Consider the following 17156-nt stretch of genomic DNA (forward strand, 5'->3'; position numbering starts at 1 on the left):
ATAAAAATTGATACCCATTTCATAGTACGTTAGCACTCATATCGACGGTTGACATACTCAATTTTATGATTTAACCTAATCAAATCTTTAACTAATAAAAATGTTCAGAAATTAGTCAAGACTTATAAATTTCATTTAGGAACAATTTTGAACAATTTGATTGCGTTTGGTGTTTGGACATACTTGATTCTATTCTTATCATTCATTATATGCAGGAAGAAGGTAGGAGCTTACATCCAAACTGAACGCAACCTTATTAGAATAATTTTATCTACATACTTATTTCTATTTGACTTATATTTATAATTCGAATAATTTATCTTATTTACATCCCTACTTCTATTTGACTCACATCTATACCATCCAAAATGTCTTCACACTCATCTTTTAAATCTTCTGCTCTTTGCAATATTAAAAGCTGTAATTTATCATGAGTAAGAAGAATGTGAAAGTAAATATTTTCATAGATTATATGACTTACTTTTGCAGCAGCTATAATTTGCGTGACTATTCTATTACTTAAATATGGAATGTTTTCCTTTATTTCCTTAGGATCGGCTTTCGCTACAGATTGTAAAGTTTTATAACCAGCTTTGTATAATTGACGAGCTCTACCCTATGATAAAAAATGATAAAATAGATATGTATATAGATCATTTGATCTTTAAATATTTGAACATAATGTACCAATAATAACTAGCTTACTATTTTAACTGATGGAAGTTCCATTAATTTTTCTAGTTCTAATGGACAACAATAAGATAGTTTTTTACTGAATGTACTTAACATTTCAGTAAATGCCCAAAACTCAGGTAATTCCTATAATATAAAAGATTGATATATTTTGAATTTTTCTATTATATTATATTCATCATTACAGCCATTAGGATAATAATTCATTCATTTACCTGGCAAAATCTGACTACACAAGATGCGAACATTGAAACCGCGTTTAAAAGACTTTGTATAATACCTCTATTAACTTGATATTTCTCAGCAACAGAATAAACTGTATGATGATTCCATAATTCATGTACTATTAGTGTCACATAAAATCTGTGAACTACCCTCTTCTCGACAAACTATATAAAATTAAATTTTCTTTTCTGAATAAAATAGTGCATTTAAGTATAATTTCGCTTATCTGATAATAAACTGACCTTAGGCATTATACCATCACGTATTTTATTGGCTGCTGCTTCTGTTATTCCAAAAAGTCTAGCAACTTGCATTTGATTTTCAGTTAACTCCATTATCTTAAACAATATTATAAAACATTTATGGCAATACTTACAATATTGATCTGGAGACACGGTAGTGTCTAGTAGTGCTAAGCCAAGCGCAGCGACACTGTCGTGCCTACTTTACGCGAACCGGCGAGTTATATAAAGACACAAATAATATTACCACATTATAGTAAATACTGCCGATGGGAGTGATTTGAGATATACTATCATAAGGTGTGACAAGATACAGAAGATGTAGATTATCAATTAATATTAAATGCCTCTGAGCTGTTTTTAAATCCTCATACAATGTATACGCAGTTTTTAATTCAATCGGCCCTGCAATGAATCTATTGTGAAGTATATGTTTGAATATATCAGAAATAAATAAAAACTTGTTACCTTTCATTGCAGCTTGTCCCAAATCACAAAGCTGAAACTCAGTTTCACTTGTAAATGTGACCGTTTTTACTCCCTTTTTAATTGACAAATCCTTACATGTTGATGCTTGAGATGGAATGACAACAGTTACGTTAGGATTACCAGTACTACTATCTTTGCTTTTTACTTTTACTATGCCACATTTTAATAATGCTGTTATTGTTTCATCTGTTATTGTCTTTAGATTAACGCCTATTCTGATTTGTTGAATACTGAGTAATGTTGCAGTTGTTAATTTATGCAATTCAGACCTAGTTGATGCTATGTTTAATTGTATTGCACTTAGAATCAAATTGTTCAATCCCTTGTTGTTTTCTATGTATAAACTGCTCAGCGAGTCATCCATTTGAGAAGTCAAGAGATCTTTTACCTGTAATGTAAGTTATGCTTTAGCTTTTAAGATAATACTTTAGTTTTAGTCTTATTTTACAAGTTCTTACTTTACTGATCTCGGACTTTTTACAAATAAGTATACTTTCTCCTAAAATTCCCATACCAGCGCGACCTGCTCGACCAATCATTTGTTTGTATCTACTTAAATTTAAAAACTGATTACCAACATAAGGACTACGTAGTATTACCTAATAAAAGACAATATTGTTAATAGCTGTAATAATATTAGCCATACATTATTATATTAATCATTTAATTACCCTCCTTGCTGGTAAATTAACACCAGCCGCTAAAGTTGACGTGCAACATATTACACATAGAGTACTTTCTCTAAAGGCATTCTCTATTAAGCGCCGTTCTTCGGACGTAAGACCAGAATGATGATAGGCTATGCCAAGTTTGATAGTTTTTTGCAAAATGGGGCATAATCCTTCTTCAGTCTTAAGCGTGTTTAACAAGGTCATCTTTTCGTTTACTTTGTAATTATATAAATCCCTAAAATAATAAAATTTGGATATTTTTTTGTAATACGCTATATATTTTTTCCAACTTACAAAGTGATGTCAAAGGACATCGTAATAATGTCTTTAACGTCAATAAGACACATCATTAAAACGTCACTTTGCTATTTGAGTTAATACAATTTACTAAGAAAAATTTAAAATAAACATGATAAAGTCTTACTTAGGCAAAATTTTGGCTAATAATAAAGCCAGATTCTCACAGTTTTTACGACTTGAGCAGAATATAAGGCAAGAATCATTTGGCACTACTTCCATTATCAAACCTCCAATTCTGTCTGGATCCAGCATTGCTACATCATCTGAGTACTTGATGTAATAAAATTATATTAGTTGACATTATCTTTAATGCAAAGATCTTGTAAAATAAAACTTGATTATATCACCATGTAATCATTGGTGCTCATATCTACCAATAATTCTTCATTATTCAAGTTAACTACCCACATATCATTTCCACATTTTACATATTCTGTTATTTTAACTGGTCGAAAATTTTGAGAGTATGTATCTGCGTTAAGAAATTGCGCGATTTCTTTTAAATTACCTATCGTTGCGCTCATCCCAATCAATCGTATTATATCTATAAAAAATAAGTATTTCATTAAAAAGCAAGTGCTTTTTAGGAAGTATTTGTATTTCCTAGGATTTAATTGTGTATCACACTTGATGAAAATAACAAAAAAGGAAACAAATTCATTAAAGATCAATGGAATTATAAATATTCTAATTGGCTCATTTTTGTAATTTTTGATTAAGTTGTGATACACAATCGAGTTCCTGAATAATTTCATTTAAATATCTATAATTACCACTGAAGAACATTATCTTTGTGAGAAGCCCTTCTAACGTGGCTCCTCTTCCTCCAGATTCTCCAAGCAGATGTAATTCGTCAACAACTATAATACCAATCTAAAATATTTTTTGTGTTACAACAATATAACGTATATGATACTTGACTGTGATAATTAATTATTAATATTTCAGCTTACTTCAGTTAAGCGTTTCGTTTCTATTAAACTATTTACAAGTCCTAACGCTTTCTCTATGGTACATATGTAAAGGCTGTTTTTCCTTCGCCGTTTAATTGGTGGATAACGTCCTTTTGTACCAGCATATTCTTCGATTAAAAAACCTAATTTTAACGCTAATATAGCCATTGATTGAACCTACATATAAATTTATGAGAGAGCTTAATTAATGTACTAGATCACACAAATACTTTTTCTAATAGATCAATTTCAAAATGGCATGCCTTTTCCTGTACCAAGGCCACATACGGAAGTATAAAAATGGCATTTTTTTTGTTACATATAATTTCCCTGAACATTAATATCTCTGCAACTAAAGTTTTGCCACCACTTGTTGGCAGAGCATAAATTAAATTCTTTTTAGTTTTAATAGCCAATTTTAAGCATTCGTCTTGCCATTCTGTACAAAACAATTAACATTAAAAATCGTTGTTTCTTAATATTATAAATTCTACTTATATATTATTGCAAACTTACGATATAACTCACAAATTCCCTTGACCTTTTGTATCAACCTTTTCACAGTGTCCGGTAAGCCATAAAATGAAGAACAATTAGTGAAATCTGTTTTATGTTTTGTCTCTTTTGACACATCGTTAGAAAAACGTAGTTTTTTTTTTAAGATTTTACATTCATTTAAGGGTCTAGATTTAGTTTTTAAAATTGGTGAACTATCTCTATCATCCTTTTTAAAATCATTATCCTCCAAAGTATTGTCACCAAAGTTTGTGATATGCAAACACGATGCACCCATTAATTTATCTTGATGTAATACATTTTTATACAATTGATCTGCTTTCTCCACATTTTGATCTACATTGTCTAAGTCAGACTTCGTATCCTCTTTGCAAAATGTATCAAATATATCATAATTGCTTATGTTATTGTAACTCTCTGAATTAATTTCTTCCTCATTCTGTGAATCGAATTGAGCAAATATTTGATTCATCAAGGTTTTGTCCTGCCATTCATTCACATTGGGGGACACACTGAATGATATTTTGGGACTAGCTGTTGCATTGATTGCAACGTTTTGCAGCGACTCTTTAGATACTTGCATTGTCTCATTGTGCTCTTGGAAAGGCTGGTGAGTATCTACTGAGACGTATAATCCATTGTCAGATTCTATGTTACATAATAATGTGTTATCCAGTAGTAACAGGGACTCAACGGCATACGGCGATTTGGACCTTCCATTGTTCAACGATATTTGACGGTTTTCTTTACCATCATTCAGTGCTTCCATTTAATAAGTCAGTTCTGAAAGAGCAAATTTTTTTATTTATATCCATAGTATCCCATTCCATTAAATGAAATGCTAAATAATTAATTTTATACCTTACAGTACAATATCAGACAGCAACTAAAAAAATAACCCTTCAAACAGCTGTCACGCGGTTCAAATATCGTAATATCGATCACTCGACTCTCGTAGTGATGTCCATACTCCGGTCTCCGTGGTGTTCAAAACCATAACCTGTTGCAATCTCTCGCGACTTCGCGTGATTTATCCGCACGTCTTGTAATCTCAAAAGCCGGAAAGTCGGGTTTCTTGCGGTGCGCGTTTACAGAACAAAATGCCGAAGAAGAAAACGGGGCAGAGGAAGAAAGCGGAGAAGCAGAAACTCCGGCAAAAGGAGATCAGAGCTGCCAAGGAGCAGATTGACCTGGCCAAATTTCCTTGCAATTCCGTGATGGTGAGTATTTCTCGATCGTAATTGTTGTTATAGTTGAACTATTACAGTTGTACTTAAAGTGAAATTAGGTTTATTAGGTATATGCTTGAAATTGGGTGAAAATGAAAGTTACAATTCAGAGGTGCACTCACGAATTCAAGGTATTATCATTTTATCCTTGTTGTTCACCAAACTTACATTTCAAAACGTACCTCTCCAAGGAAAATTTTATTTGAAATATATAGTACAAGTAACATGTATACTAGAGGTCTATTTTTTATTCCTGTATTAGATTGCATTAAAACTATATTTCTCACTTTTGCCAAATATCAAACATGTATCTGTCTTTAAGCTCCGAAAGTGTACGCTTTAGCCATAATAAACAAACTTTATATTGTATCAAATAAATTTCCCTCAGAGAGGACATTTTGAGGTATAGCCTAAATGTTAAACAAGGATAAAATGTTATCGGGTATATGTGAGTCAAGTTTCTTCAGTCTAGTAATAAAAAACGAATCTTAAAATGATCTAAGAATACTTAATGATTCTAATATTATTTTATCTCTCATAGGAATGTGACAAGTGCAATAAGAAGCAAAAGAGCCGTGCCTTTTGTTATTTCTGTCAGAGTGTACAGCGATTGCCCATATGTGCGCACTGTGGCAAGATTAAATGCATGCTGAAGACAGGAGACTGCGTGGTGCGTCATCCTGGGATTTTCACCACAGGATTAGGAATGGTGGCAAGTAAATCTGTCTGTTACATTATACAACTGCCTCTTCAAATATTTATGGAGATATGCTATCACAAATGAAGTGTTTTAGGGAGCCATATGCGATCATTGCGAAGCTTGGGTATGTCACGGAAGACGTTGTCTCACTAGTCACGCTTGCATCTGTCCATTGATGGACGCCGTTTGTCAGGAATGCGAGAGAGGCGTTTGGGATCATGGAGGAAGGATATTTAAGTGTTCGTTCTGTGATTGCTTCTTATGCGAGGATGATCAATTTGAGCATCAAGCATCGTGCCAAGTATTGGAAGCAGAAAATTTCAAATGTAATAGGCAATATACATGAGGAACATTTTTATTTAGTTTCCAATTGTATTTTAACGTGAATTAAAATTTGCAGGCCAATCATGTAATCGTTTGGGACAATACTCTTGTCTTAGGTGTAAGACATGCTATTGTGAAGATCACGTTCGTAGAAAAGGCTTTAAATATGAAAAGAACAAACCTATCCCTTGTCCAAAGTGCAGCTACGAGACATCACAGACTAAGGATCTAAGCATGTCTAGTAAGCATTTACGCGTATATTATTGTAAAATTTATATTATATTGAGTTTATTTGATTTATTCGAATTTCTTTTATAGCGAGAAATCACAAGTTTGGTAGACAAAACCAAGGTGGTCTATCTGAATCTGACGATGAAAACGGATATAATTATGGTAAATCAAGATTCTTCTGTTTTTAATGAAAATTTTATGTTCATTTCTGTCATTGTAAATTAACTTTGACTTACTTTTTATTCTTTTCTAGTTTTAAGTATTAAAGAAAGAGTAATTCAAATTGAGATTAAAATTAATCTGTGTTGATAGAAATGAGCATTCAAGATCTTAAAAAAATTAGGAATATTTGTATTAATTTTTTTATATTTTTGAGAAAAGATTTTTTTTGTGCAGAAAATCAGGAGTCTTGTTATGGAACTGTTAGCTATTCCAACGACAATGAAGATGAAGATGATGACTATGATGATGATGATGAAGACGAAGATGATGAGGATGACATAGAAGACGACGATGATGATGATGATGAATCCACAAGTACAGATGAAGAAAAGAAAGATACTACAATGCAAGAAACTCCAGAGAATAGTAAAAATAAAGCTTAGCACTTACAGTGCAAAATAGTAATATAATTGAAAATGAAATGATTGATTATAAAGTCATGCACAAATGTGCAGAAAGAAGTATAAGAATTCAAGAAGAGGGACAATTTCAATATTTTGTAAAATATAAATTGATTTACGACTCCTAAGTATACATATATTTAATATTCACAATATTTAAATTTGATAATCCATTTTAAACAAATATAGGTGATAATAAGCGAATTGAGAGCAAATATAATGTTGAATATAATAAAGAAATGACCGTGAAGAAATAAACGTTGTTTATTGTACATGAATTTTATGCAATTTAAATAAGTCTTACAAAATCATATTATACAATCATAACACATATACATTTAAATATGCGTTATACGCGTAATGTTGTGTATTCAGACGGGAATGCAAAAGTATGAGAACCAAGAGCATTAACACTAGGTAACAATCCAGCGTTTGGAATAATGTTCCAGGACAGTGCTAACGTTACATTCTTATTTCCCCTGTAAAAATGAAAAGCAAAATGTATTTGCTGTGTGTGTAAGATTAACAAAAATTACAAAAAAGTTTTGCTGCCACAATAATCAACTCTACCTGAGGCCTTTGCCATCATCCCAAAAGTAATACTTTGTATTCATATTTTTGAAGTCTAGAACAGCATTATCTCCACGAAGAACTATTTTATCCCATAATACTACCTGTCAACACATTATAAATTTTATTTAAAAACTAATCTTAAGAAAAAAGGAGAATACATATTGTAAATTAATAGACCTGATTAAATAAAGACATACCTGATTAAATTCATTATTTTCTGTCTGATATTCTGCCGTGAGGTATAAGAATAACTGCTTAACATTCCAGTTAAACAATGGAGTAAGATGTAAAAGCTTTATAAGGCAAATATAATTTAAAATATATGAATTCAGAAAACAATAATTAGAAAGAAAGGCCAATGAAAGTCGACAGCGAACGTGGTTTTCAGTATGTAAAATATGCTATTTTATAGAACAAAAGAGGTCATCTTCACTCACGGTACTTTGATCTTTTCTTATAAAATCAAATCTGAAGGAGGAAGTAATTATCTTTACCAATGCTATTTTTTGTCATTACATAAGACGATTAGAAATCATATAATTTAGATAGGATTCATATAAATAAAATAATTAATTAATAACATAGAGATATTTGTACAATACTGTGTGTGAAAAGGATATCAGTTTGTAAATCAAAAGTCAAGTAGCCCAGGTCGTTCTTTTCTCTCGATGCACTGTAATCTGGTACATTCTTTCTGCGAAATAAAGTGAATTTACTACAGCAATTGCAAATATGTAAAATTATATGTAACATGTATTAATCTTTGATACATTAGCTTCTCAATATTTACATATTTAAGACAGTATAGAAAAATTTATTGTCTTGTACAGTACGACTTACAATACAATATGGATCCTTTTGACAAAAACATAAGTGTGATTTAATTGAAATAAAATAAACTGTGTAATATAAATTGTATGATACATTATATTTACGTTTACATTATATACATTCACGTTTGATACTTACACGACAACTTTAACCGTATTTAACGTAGTGTTCGCTCTGTAATCAATAAATACTGTCGAGAGAAAACAGCAAAATGTGAGACAGGCCGAAACGCTTAACGTATATGCCAAGATAGCATTTCCTCGTGTTAGAAACGTGTGCATTATCGTGCCGTCAATAAACGTCAATTGTGGCGTTCCTATTAAATTAAAACAACTCAATCAATACAGCTGTGTGGATCAACGAATTTCTAACTAACGCGCATTGTTTCCCCGATCGGAACTTTCAACGTCACCAGTTCACTGTTCAACGTACATACACGATCACCGGTTTACGTTCGTAAATAGATCCATACGTCGTATGCCAAGTGGTGTGCTCGCGTTTGCGAGGGAGAATTAAAAAGTGCACCGACGGAAGGTTAAAACAATTTTTCTCGATGAATTTGGGAACGCACTAAATCGTTAAGAAAAAAAGTGCAATGACCGTTCGCGATTCCCTGCGCGATGAGCCGGCTGATTAGTGACTTTCGAAATCTCAATTTTCCGCGTGGCACGTTGGCGGCCCTGACAGCGAGCAGACTGAAGTAGGTCGTATACCTTCAACCGTGGATGCAGCAGAGCGAGGGAGGGTTGGCGCGGCCCGGTTATTTGGACACGTTTATGGTTATCAAGTTTGACAATAAACATCGGACGGTCCTGTATGACTCGGAGTTAACGATACGTCAGCATGGGTGAGTCAACAACGAGCGATTTCTCGTTCTGTGCCACGCACTTATTTTTTACAAAAAAAGGACTGAATATCTCATGCTACTCCGATTATCGAGGTGGTTTTTCTTACGGTTTCGTACGCGAGATTCTGATGATATCTCCTTACAGGTGGGTTGCTCAGCTACTTTCGTAACCTGCTCGGTAGCCGCGAGATGCGGATCCTGATCCTAGGCCTGGACGGCGCCGGCAAAACCACGATTTTGTACAGGTTTGCATTGACAGTCTCATTACCTCGATGACTAGCTGTCATTCGTGTTTACTCCGTGCACCTAATCTTGCCAACTTTTTTGAAACTTTTTTTTATATCTGGAGCTTTCATCTTTACATCTTGAAGTCCTTACATTTTTGGTAGTTTAAATATAATTTATTTTCTATTTATTGTGTAATTACATATTAATATTATAAATATCATGAATAATATATGTATATATTTTATAATTCTATGATATGAATATCCAAATGTATTAATTCTACAATGATGAGAAAGGAAAATATATGTTTATTTATTTATATAAAATTTCAACCACAAAATTGTTACAAGCAAAGTTTTTTAATTGATTGCTTATTAGGTTACAGGTCGGCGAAGTGGTAACTACAATACCAACCATAGGGTTCAATGTAGAACAAGTTACTTACAAAAATTTAAAGTTTCAAGTCTGGGATCTCGGTGGTCAGACGAGTATACGGTATGTCAAGCTTATGTACATGTGAAAGTTGGTTTTAAAATTTATATAACTATTTTTTTATCCTAAATTTTAATAATGCACATGCATATATCAGTGTATTATCCTGTACTTGTAATATTGTACATCGACTTGATGTATGTGAGCATTTATAGCTATTGTCTTCTTTTTTGAATCTCCACTAAGAAAAAGAAAGCAAGGTAGAGATATGAATGCTGATACATGTTAATGCCCTGAATTACAAATCTTAGACAGCACTGACATGTCATTATAGGTAGTTCATAAAATATATTTTAAATAAATACATTTATACTTTTAGACCATACTGGAGGTGTTACTATTCCAATACAGATGCGATAATTTACGTGGTAGATTCGGCAGACAGAGATAGAATAGGCATATCAAAGGATGAATTAATTCTCATGTTACAAGTAATATTACTTTTTGAACTAATAATTATGCATGGTACTTTTTAAATAAAAAATCTTTATTTTTTTATTTTATATTAATATTAATAATTGTTTTTTAAAAAAAATAATTTAAAATGTATTTTGTATTTAAACAGGAAGAAGAGTTACAAGGCGCAATCTTGGTGGTACTGGCGAATAAACAGGATATGGCTGGATGCCTTAGTGTTGCGGAGGTCCATCAAGCGCTCGGATTAGACGCTCTTAAAAACAGAACCTTCCAAATATTTAAAACTTCCGCGACAAAAGGCGAAGGACTTGACCAAGCCATGGACTGGTTGTCGAATGCACTACAGAGTAGAAAATGATCAATATTATGTCAGAGTTATTTATATTTGAGCCTTACAAGGGGACTAGTCATACGACTGTCGCTCTAAATGTGTCGTCAGGTTGTCACCAGACACATGTTTTGTTTATTTATTGTAATTATTGTACTTTAAATATTTCCTTTACAATTTACAGAACAAAAATATTCAAAGAATCGCAGTACTTTTTCATAACGGCTGAAACATGTAACAATAAGGGGATCATTTTATATTTAAGATAATAAGCTTAGAGAATTCTTTCAACTTAGAATCTTTTGCACTAATAAATATCTCATACTATTGTTACACTACTGTTATGCGTAACGTTTATTAGACAATTTGATTAAAATAACTGTCGCTATTCATTTAATATTCATGATAATTGAACTTAATATGAAATTATAAATTGTTTGTAATGGGAATATGAGTATATTGCCATCAAATATACAACTTTATTACTAGACAACAACAAGAATAAATTTTCGATAAAAGTTCAAACTCGTAAAACAAGAATACTCCAAAATATTTAAATCATATCTATGCATAATATACTATTGTCTTCATTGTATCTTAAATTATATAAAATATTTTTTTTTCAATAATACGAGTAAAACAAATTTAAAATGAAACTCAAAGGATAGGATACAAGTGCAACATCATACTAGCATTTATAAAAATTGTTACACAATATAAATGAAATAAAATGAATTCTGTGCCGCGAAAGAATCGTGTTAGTGTTGGAAATGATTTCAAGTATATAAAAAATAGAAGTTTCATCTTTTGAGTTAAATTTTAGTTCAACTGATTGTGAGAATTTTTATATTCGTATTGAGATAATTTTTACCGATTAGCAGCAATTAAAATCAAATAATAGACCGGTTGATAATTTTTAATATATGTTTTCCAATATGTATTTATACTTCCTAAGCAATCTACTAAATTTTAAGAATTTATAAGAAATACATATTTCGTAATAGTTTGAATAGATTCAAATTAAATTTATTATATATAAATAATGGTAATTTCGTTTGTAGTAGGTAATAGCTTTTATAAAATGAACCTACCCATACAACGTGCGATCGCTCTTTTTATTACCATTCCAGTGCGCCGAACCTTTTAATTCGTTTGATTTTCGCATCCATGTCTAATCGAGATTTCACCCTCATGTAAAATATTGGGCAGTCACGGCTGAAAATATATTTGAAAATAATTATTTTGGAATGTTATTCATATTTATTTTTCTATGTGTAAATATTAATTCAGTGTTAATATATATATACATATATATATGTATATATATATATATAAGAACATATCCTTATTTGAAGAGTATTCTATATTAATTAATACAACTAACTTAGAGCATATAACTTCTTGATGGAGACTTCCTTGACATCTTTGGCATTCTGCCCACAATCTGGAAAATTTTTCTTCCAGTTTGTGTTGAGCCTGCAACTCATTGTGAAACAGTTCAGCCTCTTGAGATTCGCAATGCTTGCATACTGCTTTGTCTTCTCTGTCAGGTGGTAAAACAGCTTTACAGCCTAAACACGTCTCTTTTTTACGTGTGAAAGCCGCGAGCGCTCCAACTTGCGAGGTAGCGATGCATCTCGTACGCGTATGATCTCCTTTCAGGAGAAGCGACTCGGCCTTGTCGCCGAGGATAGGTTCAAAGATACGTACAAGAGGTTTCGCCAATTGATTCTCCAGATAATAGTTTGTATCTATCGGAATACTATTCTGCAGTGCGTACACAGGATCTTCCGCCTTTTGGTATGCCGGTGTGCCTTTAGCTGCGCTTGTGAACACATATGCCACTCGGTCACCAAGTTTCGGTGCATTTCCAGCGTCTCGTTTCTTCATCTTCGCCGCCAGTTCAACGTGTGCTTGCTTTGCCGCATAATCTGTCTTTGTCAGTTCCTTCGTGATGACTAATTGAGATAGATCGATCCGATTACACAAAAGATCGCTAATGATTTGTTTGGCATAATCTACAGCGGCATGTGGATTCCTGTGTATATAATATTATATTATTTATTACTTTTATCTATAATATAAATACGACGATTTGGATATAAAGGAAAAAATAATATACCTTTCGATAAGCAATATTTGCAAACAAGTATTCATCATATTCGCTACCAATGGACAATTATCTCGGCGCACCGTTTCAAGACCTTTACAATCCATTTTATCATATTTATCGGGTTTCGTAAAATACAGACCAGCATAACGTTTTTTGTTGATCAAGAGATACGGAAAATACACTTTCTCAAACTCCAACTTTATAGGCTTGATGAATTTAGATGTCACATAATCAGCCGCTTCTTTACCGAGTTTCATTGCATCTTCTATATCTTTCACGCCAAACTTAACCATCACGGAATCAGTGTCACCATATATGACTATCGCATCGTTTTTATATCCATTTTCTATTCGAAAGTGATCCTCCACTTCTTGCTTTGTTTGCTCTATCATAGTACGTCCATAAGCTGTAACGCTCTGCAATTTATTATATTACATTTATTATGAATATTCTGTATTTTTTATGATATATTTTGCAATACTTTTTTTCATTAAATGTTTTGAGAATATCAGAACTTACAGCAGATATTTCCAAGCATGGTAATTTTCCCATCTGCGCACCTGTGAAGCCGTATACGGAATTCGCCGATACTTTCAAGGCGTATTGCCTGCCATCGAGTACTTTTTGCTTCAAAGGATCCGTTTCTTGCTTTAACTCTGCTTTTGCTTTTTTTCTAGCCGCCAATAGATTCTCCAAAATCTCCGGAAGGATTCCTTTCCTTATGGTATTCTTAATGAAAAATGATCTACTAGGAGTTGTGGTAATTTGGTCCTCCTGAATATTGAGCTCCTTCTTTTTAGCAATGGTTAATAATGTTGTGTAACATAAATTGTGTGCCATAATAATGCTAGGATATAAGGAACTGAAATCTAAAGTAGCTATCGGATCATTATAGTAGCCACGCTTAGGTTCAATGACAGTCGCTCCTTCGAATTGTTCATCGGTACCATGGCCTTGATGTACTGGCATCAAGTAATCCTTTTCTCTAGTCTGACATTAATAGATACACTTAATTGCCAATATCAAATAGTTATTTCTTTCTGTAATTATGTAAATTTATTACCTTACGTAAAAGTTGAGAAACAACTTTGATTTGTTGCCCGCGAGTCAATAAGCTAGAAATGGATACTCCTGTAACTCTTGCCATTTCCATATAGATAATAATACACATTAATTTGTCTAATAATCTAAGTGGTAAGTATGCATCCTTCAAACAATATACAGCGAGACGTCGACGTGTTTGTGCATTTCCGTTTTGTAATCCCGTAATATCCTTATGTTGGACGTCTTCTTTTTGTTCTTGAAGAAAATGATATGATACCGCATTTAGGGTATAAGACCTCAGTTTATAATCTCGGACCAACACCTGAAGAGTACATATTTGTGTACTTTTATTAAAGCTGTAATATATATAAAGAAAGAACTGTGTTTACACATTATATAAATTTTCTTACTAGCAATAAATCGAATGGAACTCTTCCTTCAAAATTAATCGATTTGTTCTCACGACGACCCAGCTGTTTACTTTGCAGTACATGATCCTTGATTACAGACTTTATATTTTTTATTCGACCAAGGAAGTTGAAGTTTCTAACATTGAGATGTTGCGCGCGATTAATTAAGTACGGAAAGTCGAAATTGTTTATGTTATAACCTGTGAAAATGTCAGGATCTAATTGTCGCACAAAATCAGCCCATTTCTTGCAAAAGAAAATAATATCGTTAATATAGATAATTGATATCACAATGCCGTATACTTTCCCTATGATTTAATTAACTTACCTCTAACATTAAACTTTCTTTTTCAAAGCTCAGAACTTGACTACCGACGATAGGCGCGCAAGTATCGAGAGTGAAAATATTTCTTAAAAATGGTTCGGACTCGCCCTGTCTTATGACCATGTTAGCAATTTGTATCACAGGATCATGTTTTGCTTCCGGGAAGATACCTGCAGAAAGGATTTGTAATTAAATTTATAATAAAAAAATATCAGAGTTAAAGGAGAAAAAGCAACGACAATAATTACCTTCGCGTCCAGCGCATTCAATATCAAAACTGAGAATTCTGAATGGAGCTATTTTTGACCATTCCCCTTCCGGCGTATGAGCTATAAAAGCATCCCATGCAACATCCACTTCCAATTGACATCGTGTAGTTAATTCCAACATGTGTCCATGCTGGCCACGTAATTTCCAGCTTCCTGGTGGTAATTCAATCCACGAACAGCCAACTACTGATGTATCAACCATGAACCTGCATTTAAATGATTAAATATAAAAAAATGTAATTTCGATAAAAACGTAACATATAGAAATAATAATATATAATGTTGTCTACACTACCTGATATCAAAATCGATGTTACTCTCAAATGCTCTATATTGATAATTGAATGCAGTATACACTGTGTCTTGTTCTAATAATCTTTTACAAGGTGCTATCAATTTTGGAACTGCCACTGTAATTTTCAAAAATGGCAACTTATCATTTCCTCCATATCCATACATCGATTGTTTGTGGACTAATTCGACTGCTAGGATAGCGTCTTGTATGTTATCTGGGTTTGACTTCATATCCTTCTTTACAGCTTGATTAAGAGCCTCCTATATTGAAGAGAGATTCTGTTGTTAATTACTTCTTAAATCAATACAAGTTTTTTGTTAAAATAAATGTACTTTGAATAGCCTGCAGTGATCGTTTGTGAAATTCGATGGTGCTGATACAAACAGATATGGACAAAAACCATGGATATAACAACAGACAGAATTTCCTTGTTCCGTAACGCCAAACATTCTCATTATCGGTACAGGTCCTACTTTACTACCTGGCATTCCAGGAAGAGATTTACCTATATACAATCATAAATTTTATAATACTGATATATTTTTAATTGATAGACTCGTTCTGTTATTTTAAATATATATACACTTCTTAAAAACACATTATTGGGCGTTCAAGTCAGACAAAGCTATTAGCCTGCTCACCGAGCGATTGAATGTAATTGCTTAGATCTATAAGTAACAGCTAATTATATTCATTTGATGATGTAGCAGACTAGTCGCTTTGTCAACTTGAATGGATCCATTACCTATATAATGATCTATTTCAATTTGTTGAAATGCCAGTGTATCAACTTTTGGATTCAAAGGTGGTGGAGGAGCTCTACTCCATTTTGCAGATGTATTTTCTTGTTCAGGTCCCTATATAAAATAAAATTATTAATAAATAATAAATTTGTATACGTATTATCACACATAACATAAAAGATATAAATTATATACATTCATTTAAATAAAAAATTAATTTTAGATTAACGGAAATACAATTTAGACATACTTCTCCAATTACCAATGTCTCATCTAAAAAATCTTCATCTGCAAGATCCATAGTAGCCAGTTCTGCCTCAAATGAACTAGGCTTCTCCTCATCTTCATCTCTGTTTGACAAGATTAATTTACAAATTTAAAAATTTATTGTATCACACAAGAAAAATATGATATTGTAGATATTTAATATCACATAATTTTTCAAATCATAGTAGTTAAATACAAATCAATGTCAATTAACAAAACTTTATTAAGAAAAATACACATCTCTTAAATAATATTAAATTATTAGATTTAAATAAATAGATATAAAGCAAGCATATTCATTCAATTAAATGGTATTAAAAAAGTATTAATAAACGTAATAATATTGTTATGAATTGTTAATAGCTGAAAATACAATGTAGACAGAAACATAGAGGTTAACAAGCATTAAATTTAATAGCGAGACGAATGGTCACCTAAATTTGGGCTTCTTCGCTGCCGAAGGTGTTGAAAACGGTTTTCGATTTACTTTACTCATGTCTTTTGTTGTAACACGTAAAACTTGTGCGAAAACATAAAATACAAGGAGCTGAGCTTCTCAGTCATACGAAGTAAGAAAGGCGGGAACGATTTTATGGTAGGGATGTTCGATTCAAGATCGATTTTTTAGAAAATCGATTCTTTTATCTTCGATTCTCGATTTTTTAGATCGATTCTTAAGCTCCAATTAAATCGACGAATCGATTCTTAATACCCGAGATCGATCTTCCGCGTACAGGTGGTCATAGAAAGGTTGTAACACTTTTTTCCATGAGTTTCG

General features: G+C 32.3%; 5 protein-coding genes across 7 annotated transcripts; 2 read left to right on the forward strand and 3 right to left on the reverse strand.

The window, feature by feature from the left end:
* Positions 1 to 269: 269 nt before the first annotated feature.
* On the reverse strand, positions 270 to 5031 carry mus301 (mutagen-sensitive 301). The gene is made up of 16 exons (XM_018461203.1): positions 4951 to 5031; positions 4090 to 4872; positions 3837 to 4012; positions 3574 to 3750; positions 3394 to 3493; positions 2968 to 3164; positions 2745 to 2890; positions 2321 to 2555; positions 2108 to 2248; positions 1629 to 2037; positions 1408 to 1565; positions 1161 to 1256; positions 909 to 1082; positions 706 to 819; positions 482 to 616; positions 270 to 418 (listed from the first exon to the last, which is right to left on the reverse strand). Exons 2-16 carry the CDS (start codon positions 4856 to 4858, stop codon positions 326 to 328), a joined length of 3120 nt encoding a protein of 1039 aa, XP_018316705.1. The 5' UTR covers positions 4859 to 4872; positions 4951 to 5031; the 3' UTR covers positions 270 to 325.
* A 26-nt stretch (positions 5032 to 5057) lies between these two features.
* On the forward strand, positions 5058 to 7270 carry Noa36 (zinc finger protein 330 homolog Noa36). 2 transcript variants are annotated; one of them, XM_018461204.1, is made up of 6 exons: positions 5058 to 5309; positions 5860 to 6030; positions 6113 to 6344; positions 6419 to 6583; positions 6661 to 6735; positions 6967 to 7270. In XM_018461204.1, the coding sequence occupies exons 1-6, from the start codon at positions 5190 to 5192 to the stop codon at positions 7176 to 7178; spliced, it is 975 nt and encodes a 324-aa protein (XP_018316706.1). In that variant the 5' UTR covers positions 5058 to 5189; the 3' UTR covers positions 7179 to 7270. The 2 variants fall into 2 exon arrangements, with proteins under 2 accessions (XP_018316706.1, XP_018316707.1); XM_018461205.1 differs by having other exon boundaries at positions 5060 to 5309; positions 6970 to 7270.
* A 166-nt stretch (positions 7271 to 7436) lies between these two features.
* Positions 7437 to 9186, reverse strand: Spase22-23 (Signal peptidase complex subunit Spase22-23). Of its 2 annotated transcripts, XM_018461208.1 has the most exons (6): positions 9033 to 9186; positions 8739 to 8916; positions 8390 to 8463; positions 7967 to 8055; positions 7767 to 7870; positions 7437 to 7675 (listed from the first exon to the last, which is right to left on the reverse strand). In XM_018461208.1, exons 2-6 carry the CDS (start codon positions 8879 to 8881, stop codon positions 7546 to 7548), a joined length of 540 nt encoding a protein of 179 aa, XP_018316710.1. In that variant the 5' UTR covers positions 8882 to 8916; positions 9033 to 9186; the 3' UTR covers positions 7437 to 7545. The 2 variants fall into 2 exon arrangements, with proteins under 2 accessions (XP_018316710.1, XP_018316709.1); XM_018461207.1 differs by having other exon boundaries at positions 8739 to 9186.
* Positions 9187 to 9308: 122 nt separating this feature from the next.
* Positions 9309 to 11166, forward strand: Arl1 (ADP ribosylation factor-like 1). The gene is made up of 5 exons (XM_018461206.1): positions 9309 to 9447; positions 9593 to 9692; positions 10054 to 10170; positions 10487 to 10598; positions 10733 to 11166. Exons 1-5 carry the CDS (start codon positions 9444 to 9446, stop codon positions 10940 to 10942), a joined length of 543 nt encoding a protein of 180 aa, XP_018316708.1. The 5' UTR covers positions 9309 to 9443; the 3' UTR covers positions 10943 to 11166.
* Positions 10847 to 16928, reverse strand: PolD1 (DNA polymerase delta 1, catalytic subunit). Its single transcript, XM_018461202.1, has 14 exons — positions 16813 to 16928; positions 16362 to 16461; positions 16114 to 16225; positions 15701 to 15873; positions 15369 to 15628; positions 15053 to 15279; positions 14808 to 14974; positions 14480 to 14725; positions 14089 to 14391; positions 13545 to 14015; positions 13035 to 13441; positions 12297 to 12950; positions 12004 to 12127; positions 10847 to 10924 (listed from the first exon to the last, which is right to left on the reverse strand). Exons 1-13 carry the CDS (start codon positions 16872 to 16874, stop codon positions 12031 to 12033), a joined length of 3279 nt encoding a protein of 1092 aa, XP_018316704.1. The 5' UTR covers positions 16875 to 16928; the 3' UTR covers positions 10847 to 10924; positions 12004 to 12030.
* Between the last annotated feature and the right edge of the window lie 228 nt (positions 16929 to 17156).

This window comes from Mycetomoellerius zeteki, unplaced genomic scaffold (assembly GCF_001594055.1).
Source record: "Mycetomoellerius zeteki isolate Tzet28-1 unplaced genomic scaffold, Tzet1.0 scaffold120, whole genome shotgun sequence".
NCBI classification, from domain to species: domain Eukaryota; kingdom Metazoa; phylum Arthropoda; class Insecta; order Hymenoptera; family Formicidae; genus Mycetomoellerius; species Mycetomoellerius zeteki.

Excerpts from the sequence above, each read along its gene's own strand:
- mus301 (XM_018461203.1), bottom strand. The coding sequence starts at position 4,858 with ATGGAAGCACTGAATGATGGTAAAGAAAACCGTCAAATATCGTTGAAC. Across the intron at positions 2,556-2,744 it reads TTAGCCAAAATTTTGCCTAA|GGATTTATATAATTACAAAG; the intron begins GTAAGACTTTAT and ends TTATTATTTTAG. Across the intron at positions 617-705 it reads AACTTCCATCAGTTAAAATA|GGTAGAGCTCGTCAATTATA; the intron begins GTAAGCTAGTTA and ends TTTTTATCATAG.
- Noa36 (XM_018461204.1), top strand. The coding sequence starts at position 5,190 with ATGCCGAAGAAGAAAACGGGGCAGAGGAAGAAAGCGGAGAAGCAGAAA. Across the intron at positions 6,584-6,660 it reads TAAGGATCTAAGCATGTCTA|CGAGAAATCACAAGTTTGGT; the intron begins GTAAGCATTTAC and ends TTTCTTTTATAG. Across the intron at positions 6,736-6,966 it reads TGAAAACGGATATAATTATG|CAGAAAATCAGGAGTCTTGT; the intron begins GTAAATCAAGAT and ends ATTTTTTTTGTG.
- Spase22-23 (XM_018461208.1), bottom strand. The coding sequence starts at position 8,881 with ATGCACACGTTTCTAACACGAGGAAATGCTATCTTGGCATATACGTTA. Across the intron at positions 8,056-8,389 it reads GACTTTTGATTTACAAACTG|ATCTTACTCCATTGTTTAAC; the intron begins ATATCCTTTTCA and ends TAAAGCTTTTAC. Across the intron at positions 7,871-7,966 it reads AAAATAATGAATTTAATCAG|GTAGTATTATGGGATAAAAT; the intron begins GTATGTCTTTAT and ends ATGTGTTGACAG.
- Arl1 (XM_018461206.1), top strand. Across the intron at positions 9,693-10,053 it reads AAAACCACGATTTTGTACAG|GTTACAGGTCGGCGAAGTGG; the intron begins GTTTGCATTGAC and ends ATTGCTTATTAG. Across the intron at positions 10,599-10,732 it reads AATTAATTCTCATGTTACAA|GAAGAAGAGTTACAAGGCGC; the intron begins GTAATATTACTT and ends GTATTTAAACAG.
- PolD1 (XM_018461202.1), bottom strand. The coding sequence starts at position 16,874 with ATGAGTAAAGTAAATCGAAAACCGTTTTCAACACCTTCGGCAGCGAAG. Across the intron at positions 14,975-15,052 it reads TGAATGCGCTGGACGCGAAG|GTATCTTCCCGGAAGCAAAA; the intron begins GTAATTATTGTC and ends TCCTTTCTGCAG. Across the intron at positions 12,128-12,296 it reads CAAGAAGTTATATGCTCTAA|CCGTGACTGCCCAATATTTT; the intron begins GTTAGTTGTATT and ends ATATATTTTCAG.